The 12,193-nt window shown below is 35.9% G+C and overlaps 1 protein-coding gene across 1 annotated transcript in view; it reads right to left on the bottom strand.

Moving 5' to 3' along the window:
- Nucleotides 1-1,692: 1,692 nt before the first annotated feature.
- CPSF2 (cleavage and polyadenylation specific factor 2) overlaps nt 1,693-12,193 on the bottom strand; it is a 33,541-nt gene continuing 23,040 nt past the window's right edge. The window contains exons 12-16 of the mRNA XM_007105036.3: nt 10,850-11,002; nt 9,877-10,102; nt 8,453-8,752; nt 7,098-7,232; nt 1,693-6,697 (exon numbers count right to left, since the gene is read on the bottom strand). Coding sequence (XP_007105098.1) covers nt 6,605-6,697; nt 7,098-7,232; nt 8,453-8,752; nt 9,877-10,102; nt 10,850-11,002 — 907 coding nt within the window. The 3' untranslated portion in view covers nt 1,693-6,604. The remainder of the gene's footprint in view (nt 6,698-7,097; nt 7,233-8,452; nt 8,753-9,876; nt 10,103-10,849; nt 11,003-12,193) is intronic.

Here is a 12,193-nt window from a genome sequence, read left to right as displayed (position 1 = left end):
TGTCAAATAAATGTAGAAGCCACAGTGTAATCAGAAAATCACCTTTTGGCAATCTTTTCTGATTTCTTCAGATAAGAATCATCAATAGATGCTAAAACTAGAGGATAAATATTTATAAAGAACAGGATATTGACATAGTCTCAAAGTAGCTCCCCACAAAGTATTTATTAACTTGACAGTGGACAAACCTTGGAAACATAACCATGAAAAATTAACATCGCCAGTAATGGGGAAAATTGACACTATGTGCTTCCTGATATAATGTAGAGAAGAACAAAGCATCATTTACTTCTCTAGTATTCCTGTCAAAAACCCATAACCTGAATCCAATCATGAGGAAACATCAGACAAACTCAAAGGAAGGGCCATTTACAAAGTAACTGATCAGCACTCTTCAAAAATGTCAAGGTCATAAAAAAATAAATTTTAAAAAAGGAAAAACTGAGGAAGTCTTCCAGATTGAGGAAGACTGAAGGGAAAACATAACTAAACACATGCATCATCCTGGACTGGATCCTAGACCAAAAAGGAAAGGGTTTATTTTAGGGACATTTTGGACTAACTGGTAGCATGTGAATGGGGTTTGTGGATTAAATGGTAGAATTTCATCAACACTGGTTTCCTGACTTTGATGGAAGTAGTGTAGTTATGCAGGAGAGTCCTTGTTTTTAAAAAATGCACTATAGTGCTTATGGCTAATGGGATGTCAAAACTGCTACTTAGTATCAAACCATTCAAAAAATAATATGTATACACAGATAGAATGAAAAATAAATACAGCAAAATGTTAACAACAGGGGAACCTAGGGGAATGATATATAGGATCTTTTAAACTATTCTTGTAACTTTTCTGTCAGTTTTAAATTATTTCAAAATAAGAAGTTAAAAAATAAGACACACACAAGTGGTCTTTTAACTATTACGAATTTATTACTCTGGTTTTTATACTAGAAAAATCTCTGCTTAATGGTTTCCTTATCTCAGGTAAAACTATTCAAAAGAATATTTGAAATAAATGTGAAAGAAGTTTTTTTTAATGGGCAATAATGTAGATATAAGATTCTGCTTAATAGTTAAAAATGCACAATGTTCTGAATCTTTCTCATTAAACGTAACTTCTTTCTTCCTACAATAGTCTGTCTCCTTGAAAAAAATTACATATGGGAGATATTGAAAAACCTTGAGAATCTGAATCCTATACATTTAGGTAATTTGTTTTTCTTATAACTGATAGAGGATTTCCATAATCTCATTAGAGACATACATCCTTTGATACTTGAGTATGAAATTTAACCTGAACAATGACCTATTGAGGATGTTGAGAATGACAGCATCTTTACGATTTCTGGTATATTCCACTGCTTTTATTTTCATTATAGTTTGGTATTTAATAGATAACTTTTTAATATAAAAAATCTCCTATGATAGCAAATGTCTGTCCATAAAAGAAGAGCTTTTAAATATTGGGGGGGGGTCATTTAAAGTCAAATGGTAATGGCATATGTTGGGCCAAGACCACAATGTGTTTCTCAGATAAATTACATTTCTCATAAGCTCGGTAAATGAATCTGAAGAGAAACGAGAGCTCCAAAAATATTTAAAACAAGGACAGCAGGCAGCACCCTTAGAATAAAAACAGCTTTCCACAGAGATTTGTTTGAAGGACTTCACTAGTTTTGAATGTACAATTAGTGGTGCCTTTAAAAAAAAAAAAAAGTGTCAAGAAGAAAAAGGAAATACACACAATAAATTGGATACTGAACATTAAAATAACTTCAGAAAGCGATGTAGTACGTCCTTATGAATCCTTTGTGTATTCTCTGCTTGAAATTATCACTCAGTATCAAATGTTTGAGTAGGATCCATGGAATTCCATTAACAATTTCACAGAAGAAGCACATACACTTTCGGTTCTCTTCAACTACAATGAGGAGAGATTTAAAACTCTCCAAACTCCTATTTTGCTCCTCGAAATCACATTTTGACTTCAAGAACTAAAATGAAATGGGCTGAGTAGTGAAGGAAAAAGCACCAAAAAAATAGAGCTGTGTGGGAATGGGGCGGGGGCGGGGAGGAGGCGGGGACCAACAGGAGAGAGAAGCAAAGATACCCTCACTTCCAGCAAAGTCCTGGGCTTTTACTGTGACAATTTTGGGTACTTTCTCACAAACACAATTCACGTGGTTAAAGTGAGAGAAAAGCAAAAGAAGAAGGAAAAAAACCTTTCCTTGATCCCCGCCCAGGTAGGCAGATCTGAAGATTCCTTCTCAGTTCGCACTGCGTCGTCACTTAGCCATCCACTCTGTAGTTATCAAATGGCTGAATAAAGAAGGGGTTAGGGGTGGCAGAGAACAACCACCACACAAACAAACAAGCAAACAATCAACCTCTCAATCACTGAATTACTAACCACTATTTACACCCTTTGACTTAAGTGGTAATGAGTTCATCAATATTTAAAGGACAATAACCGTGTGCTAAAACTCTAGAACCTTAAAACCAAAGAAAAGTACAGAAGGTGACATTTACCCTTTCTCTCCCCGCCCTCCCCACCTTCACTGGCCATCACACAGAATGCAAGCAGTCTCTCTCTCTCAGCAGGCTATTGTCCTAAGTAACAGCTGCCAGATGCTGTTCTTAGAGCAGATAAACTGAAAGTATTCCCCCTAAGCAAAGTGAATATAACTAAGAAAGCGAAGCAGCACAGCAGTGCAGGGAAAAAAGTAGTTGAAATTTACAGCCTAAAATCTCAGAATGTTATGCCTGAGAGGAACTGAAGAAGTCATGTAGTTCAATATACTTATTTTAGTATTGAATCAATGGATTCTATAAGGATTCTAGATTCATTCATTTAATATAAAATGAACAGACTCTATGAAGGCTAGGTTCCAATTCCAACTCTGTCTCTGACCAGCTATCTGACTCAAGCAAACCCCTGACCTCCCACAGGCCCATTCATTCAATACTAAAATAAGCGCATTGAACTAGATGAATTCTATAGTCCCTCTCAGCCATAACATTCTAAGATTTTAAGCTCTAAATTTTAAGTATTTTTTTTTTCCTATTAAAAGTGAGTGGCCTTTTTACAGACATTGATAAACTGATTCTAAAATTCATATGAAAATGCCAGGGAACCAGAACAGCCTAAACAATCTTGAAAGAGAAAAAAGTTGGAGGATGTACACTTGCCGATTTCAAAATTTAATACATAGTTACGGTATCCAAAACAATACTGGCATAAGGATAGATGTATACATCCGTGAGATAGAATTGAGAATCCAAGAACAAAGTCATATTCATGGGCAACTGATTTTCAACAAAGGTGGCAAGAAAATTTGATGAGGAAATAGTCTTTTCAACAAATGGTGCTGGGGCTACTGGATATCTAAATGCAAAAGAATGAAATCAGACCCCTACCTCACATCATACATAAAAGTTAACTCAAAATGGATCAAAGACTTAAATGTAAGAACTATATTAAACCATAAAGCTCTTAGAAAAAAAAATAGGTATAAATCTTTGTGACACGGGATGAAGCAATGGGTTTCTAAGATATGACACCAATAGCACAAGGGACCAAAGAATAAAACAGATAAATTAGACTTCATCAAAATTAAAAACTTTGGTGCTTCAAAGGACACTATCAAGATAGTAAAAAAACAAAGAGAATGGGAAAAAATATTTGCACATCATACATATGATAAGGATTTAGTATCCAGAGTGTATAAAAAAACTCTTTAACTCAACAATGAAAAGATAAATGACCCAATTTAAAAATAGGCAAAGGATCTGAACAGACATTTGTCCGAAGAAGATATACAAACAGCCAATAAGTACAGAAAAGAAGCTCAAAATCATCAGTCATTAGAGAAATGCAAATCGAAACCACAATGAGATACCTCTTCACACACACTAAAATGGCTAAAATAAAAAAGATGGTGAGTAACCAGTGTTGCCGAGGACACAGGAATGTAAAATGGTGCAGTCACTTTGGAAAACAGTCTGGCAATTTCCCAAAAGGTTACACAGAGTTACCATGTGATCCAGCAATTCTACTCTTAACGTATATGCCTCCCCAAATTGAAAACATATGCCCATACAAAAAACCTGTACACAAATGTTCATAACAGCATTATTCATAATAGCCAAAAAGTGGAAACAAACCAAAGGTCTCTCAACTGATGAGTGGATAAACAAAATGCAGTATATCCATATGGAATATTATTCAGCCATAAAAAGAATACTGATACATGCTACAGCATCGATGAATCTTAAAAGTTATGCTAAGTGAAAGAAGTCAGACACAAAAGACCACATACTGTATGATTCCATTTTTATGAACTGTCCAGAATAGGTAAATTCATAGAGACAGAAGAAGACAGATTAATGCTTGCCTGGGGCTGAGGAGAAGCGAGAATTGGGAGTGACTGCTAAGGGGTACGGAGTTTCTTTTCGGGGCAATGAAGTGTTCTGGAATTAGATGGTGGTAATGGTTGCACAACACTGTAAATATACTAAAAAAAAAAAATAAATGTAACTTTAAAAGAGTGAATTTTAAAAGTATGTGAATCGTATCTCAAATTTTTTTAAAAAGGCAAAGGCCCTCCTTAGAAACTTGATTTTCTCACTTCTGTTTCAGGCCACCTACTGGTTCATGAAAATATAGAAAGTTTGCAATGATACTTGACATTTATAATCCCACTGCCACAAATATTACAACAAAATTTCTTTTTAACCAAATTATAGATATCAGCTGATGGTCCATTGTATTTATTTTGCCTCTGAACAATGACGATCTGAAAGTGCCTCTGAGTTCATGATTTATCTCAGAGTCCTTTTTAAAATTTCTATTTTTCTTAAGTAACTGGGACTAAACAAATGCCTTCATTTTAGAAATTTTAGTAATACTGTCATCTAGAAACAGGTAAAAATATTGCTCCTGCATTGACATTAGTTAGCACAGCCATCTCCAAGCAGTACTTTAAAATTTAATTCCTGTTCATAGGACAATAAAAACGCTAGGCAAGAGACAATTTTTCAATATCACTATTGCAATGTAATATGTATAACCAGATGCTTTAAGCCATGAAACAAATGCAGACTTTCTTTTCCCTGGAATATAAATAGGATTCTAGGCTTACTCTATTCAGTAGTAAGAGTTTAAGTGATTTTTTTTTTTCAAAGCTCTGCAAAGAAAACATACTCTTTATCTTCATCATCTGTAACTTGTTTTGTGTGTCTGGTTTTCAGTACCAGAAGGCTGTAAACTTTGCATTAGCAATTTAACTCACAATAAAAGCTTTCTAAACATTTGAAATAGAGTGAAATATTAATTCTTGTCTGATATCACTGGGTTGTATTATACACAGTTCCATATAAGTTAAACAAGATTTCTGACCCTTCTAAAAATGCTTAAGTATAGAGGAGGGTTTAAATAAGAAATAAACATCAAGGTCTGTCATGATTAAGCTACATTCTAAAAAAGCACCCACAGATTACAATAGGGTGACATGACTTTCATTTTTTAAGTTCAATGAGAACTGCATGTACTGTTTTTACTCTTAAACACAAGTGGTTTATACTGTATCAGGGCTGCTAGCCCCAAGAAAGACATGAACATAGAATGGATGGCCTTATCCAACTTGGTATTATTTCTGTAGTAATGTGTATAAAATCCAACCACTGCTTGGGCAACCCTAGGAGAAAGCAAGCCTAAGAGATGAAGACCTTCACACCTTTTAACTATACTGCTACCTTATAAAAATGTGAGGTTCAACATTTGTTTCCCTAAAAGCAAAGCACAAAACAGTCTCTAGTACAGTAACCTAGCTGATAGTTAAGATGTGTTTAAAATGTATGAAGGACCTTTAAGACTAGAAAACGTCAAGGAGTTTTTCTGAATTATGTATATTCAAATGATGGTGTTATAATTCAAGCTCAACAACAACAACAACAAAATCTTGATACAACAGGAAATGGGAGAAATAAAAACTGGTTTCTGAACCAAATGTGTACCATCTCACAGTAGAGTGAATCACTGGGAAACGTAGGCATGGAGTAGATAAGCTCCCTGTGAAGAAAACTGCATACAGGAATTCAAAAGAGTTACAGCACACACTCTTTGTTTTTTTGTTTTTTTAAATACATAGGCTCAACAAACTGTTTTATCAGGGGTTTTTTTTTTATAGCATCTTGCATCTTTTTAAGATAAATTCTCACTTTTCTCTCCAGAAAATGTAAGAAACAGTTTGCAAGAATTCATGCAAACATGTTTCTCTAAGGCCATGAACTGGTTTGCTAAGTTACATTGTTTTATTCAAGTAACAAGCCCTTCTAGAATAAGCGGTCTCTAAAGGAAGCCAATCACCTTCAACTCCAGGGCCTGCACACTTGTAAGGATCTCTATCACTCTGAAAGCCAAAAGGTAGCATGCTCATTTGAGCATTAGCAATATGGTTTCTATTTACATTCTTTAAAATCTAATGCATGTTAAGTTTTTCTGGCAGATTCTTTTTGTATGTTACAAAACGAAAAAGCAAAAGCTTAGAGTAAGAATCCTTTTTTCTTAGAAAGGTCAAACAGATACTTCTTGACATCATGTCCTTTACACAATGGCATACTGTTCATATAAAAGGTCTCTTATCCTATAAAAATCTTGACAAAGGCAGCCTTCTAATCCAATGCGTCCAGTTTCCGTCTAGAAACCAAGTAAAAAAAATAAGTTATTTAGCAGATTTTCTATCCATTAATATGCAGACATAATAACCAAAATATATTAACTAGATTGCTCTATGACTGATTAGGAAATGGACCGCTCTGATTCACAGAATATGGATATAATATTCAAGTCATGAATTTTACATAGACACATAAATGTCACAGGATTCAAATAATAAAAATTTACAATAAAATTATATATCACGTCTTTAAGAGTCACTTTTAAAAGCCGTCAAGGTCATCACTATAAATGTGATGTCTTCACTATAAATTACTGATCTCCAGTTTGTAAAATTAATTCAATCAAGAATTACAGAATTCAAAATAACTAAACATCAGGAGCATTTGTTCAGTTCAGCCCTCCTTAAAAACACACTTACTCTACGGACTGCTACTTGATTGTTGCAAACAAGTACACCTCCTACGAACTCAGCTTGGATCCCCTCCCTTAAAAGAACTTGTTTGAAGTCCGACAGTCTTGGTTCATTCATAAAAACCGACTGATGTCCAGGAACCTTAGATAAGGTTAAAGGGGAAAGAAGAACTTCAAATAAAACACCAGACACACAGTTGTACTGAATAAAGTGAAATAACACATGATCTCTAAGTTATTTCCTATTATCCCCTGAATTCCTTTGACAGATCGTTTCAAGACTATAAATCACATTCCAAGTTGTCAGTCTGAATTTTACCTCATTATTTTACATTACAAAGCCCTTCACATTTTCTGAATGTTTCACAATCAATTTTATTAGCCGTGCCTCATAATAACAGAAAGCCGTCTGATAATGTTATGCTCTTCACTCCCCCACTTGCCTAAGGGGGTCAGCTAGAGTGCGAGTAGGCAGAACCGAACAAAAAATTCATTTTCCAGATCCCAGTCCTTTGTACACAGTTCAGAGGACAATTCTCCCCTGATCCTACTTCCACTTTCCTTCCTCCCTCACAGTGAATGCGTGGGTTGTAGAATCAGAAAGGCAAGCGGTTCAACCTAATGCCGCTGCTTTGAATATATTCTCTAGCCATAGAAGACATACGCTTTGAAGTTGCTTTGAAGAGTGCCAGCTTTTAGCACAGAGAGAAGCAAGTTCCTAGTTCCTCCCCACAATTTTGTTGTTCTTGAAGGGAATCCAATGACAGAGGCCGTCTCTCCATTCTTTACTGCATACAAGGGCCAAAGACATCACTTGACAGTCGTGACAGACTCTCATAATATAGTTTTAATACTGCTGTAAGGTAATTACCTGAAAGCTCTGCCAGTTAACTAGCTATCCCTTGAGAACATGTAAATAAAATACTAGACTAAAACTATACCTATAGGAAATAAATGATTTCCAACTGTATTAAAACCAAAAGTGGTTAAGTTGAATCAATAACACACAAAAATGGAGTACAAGAGTATGACATTCTTAGAAAATTATAAATCTCCTGACTGGAAGCAGGTAGATGACCCTCACAACTATCAAACTTAATATTTAAAAATCCATACTGAAAGGCAAATCATGAAACAATTATGTATCTTATAAGAAGATCTGCTAAAGGTTTCCTTACTATCGTTATCATTCTCTAGCCGTAGAGGACATACGCACGCACACTGAGAACATATCTTGAGTAATTTTTTTAAAACTCCAAAATGACCCTATATATGACATATTTTAAATGGTTAAAAACATTTAGAAAAACATTCAAAGGATGACAAATTAAAGGAGAGAGAGAAGCAGCACATGCTTTTTACCTCATGAGGTGGTAAGGGTTCCAAAGTAGGAATGATCTCACTTTCTTCACCTGTTTCTTTCTCATCGTCTCCAAACAGACTTTTCATGGCCTTCTGCTGTGCTATAACGCTAGAATCTGATGGAGCGTCCACTTGCATTTCTGAGTCTTCTCCATCATCCTTTAGTTCTCCTTCTTCTAAAATAACTCCTGTGTCCACTTTGGAAACTCTCATGTCTAAGACACCATCTATCCAAGCTAATTCAGCATCTTTTGCCTTACAAAACTGAAGGGAGCTGACAAGTGAATCTTTTAATCTCACCTAGATATGATGCAAAGGGGAGGGAGAGAAATAAAGCCCAAAGAGTATAACTTAACAATTAAATATGATCTATTATCATTTTCTAACTCTAGTACTGTGTATTAAAATTAGAAAATCTTTCATTCATCTGATCTTCACTGTAACTGGTAATGACCTAATGGCCTGTAAAATCATAGGGCCCCTGTCTACTTTCTCAAGTCAAGGTTATTAACCTTGACTGTACATTGGGACCACATGGCAATTTTTTTTTTTTTTTAACATTAATGCCTGGGTCCCACCTACAGTGATTCTAATATAACTGGTGAGACTAAGGCCAGAACATTGAGCCCCTTGACTCCCCCAAAGCTCTCCAGATGTGTAGCCGGGGTGGAGAACCACTGATCAGTCTCATCCCCTAGGACCTGATGCTACTTCAGGAGTACTGAATGGCTTAGGGTTTCCTGAATACACCACGCAGTTTCACACCTCCATATTCCTGGAACGCTGCTTCCTCTTGTTCTGCCCACAATGACGCTGCTGCCTGGTGAATTCCAATCCATTTTTTCCAAACAAATATAGACATCACTCTTGCCTTACCTGATACCATCTCCCACTACCAGATGTGAGTTGATCAAGCCCTCCTCTGTGCCATTCCTGTTTTCTATACCTGTCTCCATTTTTTTCCATTAGGAATAGAACCTTAACATTTGTGAATTTTTAGAAAACTTCTGAATTCCTAAACACTCCCCATTCCCCTCACCTCTATACTTTCACAAATGTTGTTCCCTCTGCCTGGAACACTTTTTCTCCCTCTCTTTACCACTCTATATACCACCCTGACAACCCATCTAAATAGCCGTCGGGATTCAGCCTAGTTATCCCTTCCTCTGGGAAACTGTTTCTAAACCTCCCAAATTTGGGTTGGAATCTCCCTGTTTATACTCTCATAGCATCCTGTACTTCCTCTATCAGAGGTAGAACAGCATGATAAATGCTATTTCCTTGTTACAAGCCCCACAGACTATAAAATCTGCTAGGACAAGGGACCACATTTGCTTCACTCACCACTATATTCCTAATCTATCTGTCCTAACCTGCAACAAAAAGTACTTATTTCTATGTGGCTCAAACGCGAGCATACTTACCTGGTAGATATGAGTTTCACTAGTGGCATCGACTGTTTCATGTAGCTTTGGCATGTACACTTTAATATCTTTCCCACCAAACCCACGGCAGCACTCTGCAAGATCCTGACTGGCCTCTGGTGGTCCATGGACAATGATCAACTGTCGTGGTTTCATCTGATTGATGATTTTTTTAATGGAATCCCCATCAGAGCGTCCTTCATAGTCTATGTAAGTAACCCTGGCTCTGTAATTAAGATGATTATACAAGCTGACTTTTTGGTAAGTTAATTCTAAAATTAGGTTTTTAATGGCTTTTATCATCAGGAAAGAAATGTATCAATACGTAGAATGAGGATTTGAGGAATACACGTGTTATATTGTTAATATGTCGTATTGAGCTCTTAGCCATACCCAAGAATGTATACTAGATGATACCACCAGACAAAAAGCCACTTTGCTCTCTGATAACTTTAAAAAATATATTCCAAAATGATCATTTACTGGTGTTAACTGCACTAAATAGAAAGGGAAAAAAAGGTTCACAACTTTTTAAGGCACGGTGGTTATTTTTAAAGCACAGTGGTTATTTTTAAGACACAGTGGTACTTTTAAGATGTTAATGGACTCGCAGAGATGTTTGAGTCAAGGAGTTTATTTTATTAAACAAGCGTTTAGAAAAATTAAACTTGGAATTATACAAGCTCACCTGCTACTAGACTTACTAGAAAGACCAGAAAGAATGTTTTTTCACATACATGTACAATTTAAAGTTTAACCCCCTCCTCACCACCAATTCATTTTGGCATTCAAATATCATTAATGAAGGGGAAAAAACACCATACTTCACAAGAAGAAAAAAATTAATTTTTAAAAGCACAAACTTACTAGAGGATATTTGGAAATCTCACTTTTGAAACAATGTAAATTATGTGATTCAGCGCTTGAAATTTTACCTCGTAATCTATGTTCAAAATGCAACAAGAGCACTTACTTTATTTCTATAGATTCTGTTGTAGAAATACACTTAGTAGGAACATCAGATAAATCCTGATCCATGGGTTCATCTCCATTTGTCAGGCCAGACTCTAATTTGCTTTTTTCTTCTTCAGTAGCTTGAAGTTCTGGCACTAAGAAATCCTCTGGTCTAAATAAAAAGTCTCTAATTAGAAGTAGTAACAAGCAAGCCAATATTAGTTAATACATACAACTAATTAGTAGATGGCATAATTTTTAGACTCCTCACATATATCAAGATTCAAATACACATTTGATCCAAAGTCAATGCAACTTCACAATATCAATTATCAGATGACTGCATATATTACATTCTTCATGACCATCAAGGAGTACACTTTAAGTACACTCACCACGTGGGTGAGTGAAAAGGCCCTACCTAGACACGTCATTAGAAGACCTTAGTGGCTATCATAAGTATTCTTGCAACCTGGCCCTGCATTTGTTTCAGTAATTCTTCTCCTCAATTTCTGTGGTTTCTCTTGTCAATTTCCAGTCCTTATAAGTCTCAGATCTCCTTTGGTTTCCTTAAGACACCCACATTATTCCTTCCCTGCCCGATGAAAGCAGATGACTCTCTATTTTTGCACATTACAGAGAAACCTGAGATACAAAATCATTAGCTCCCTCAAAAGCCTTCATCTTTATTTCAACCAACTACTAGCACAACTATTTTCCAATATCAGAGAGAGTTCTACATTAAAATTAAAAAGCAAACTTTTTTTAATGTTCTAATCTCTATATTTATCATGCCCTGCCCCCAAATCCCCTCACACTCCTGAGAATCCAGGCCTCTGTCACCCAACATCTAGATTGCTGCAGGAGCCCAATATCTCCAACTGTAATCCACATAACAACTGTAGTAGCAACCACTTAAAGTGCATTTACTATGAGTCAGGTTCTATGCTAAGTGCCTTAAAAAGCATAACGTCAGTTGTATTCTTACCCCTATTTTTCAGATAAGAAAATTGAAGCTAAAGAGCACTGTCCATATGATAAACAGATTGGCCATTAATTAAGTGAAATGGTAAGCAAACTCACCAATAGGGTTTAGATTGTTAGTTTTTCTCCCTACTATTTTAGAGGGCCAAGTAAACAGTAGAATTTTCCTAATTAAATTCAAGGATGACCTAAGACCATATGCTCAAGATATTTACAAAGAAAGTAAAAGAGAGGGAACTAACTGTGTTGCGGTGGCAAGGGAGAGACAGGAAAGTTTTCCAGTGGTTTGTGAGGCCAGATTCAGCAGCCTGAAAGCTTGGGATGGGAAGGTAGAACCAGGCTGAAGGAAGAACATGGGTAAAGGCATGACATGAAAAAG

This window comes from Physeter macrocephalus, chromosome 11, assembly GCF_002837175.3.
Source record: "Physeter macrocephalus isolate SW-GA chromosome 11, ASM283717v5, whole genome shotgun sequence".
Classification (NCBI taxonomy): Eukaryota; Metazoa; Chordata; class Mammalia; order Artiodactyla; family Physeteridae; genus Physeter; species Physeter macrocephalus.
The sequence above is the reverse complement of the archived record's forward strand: the minus strand, read 5'-3'. Positions and strand labels throughout refer to the sequence as shown.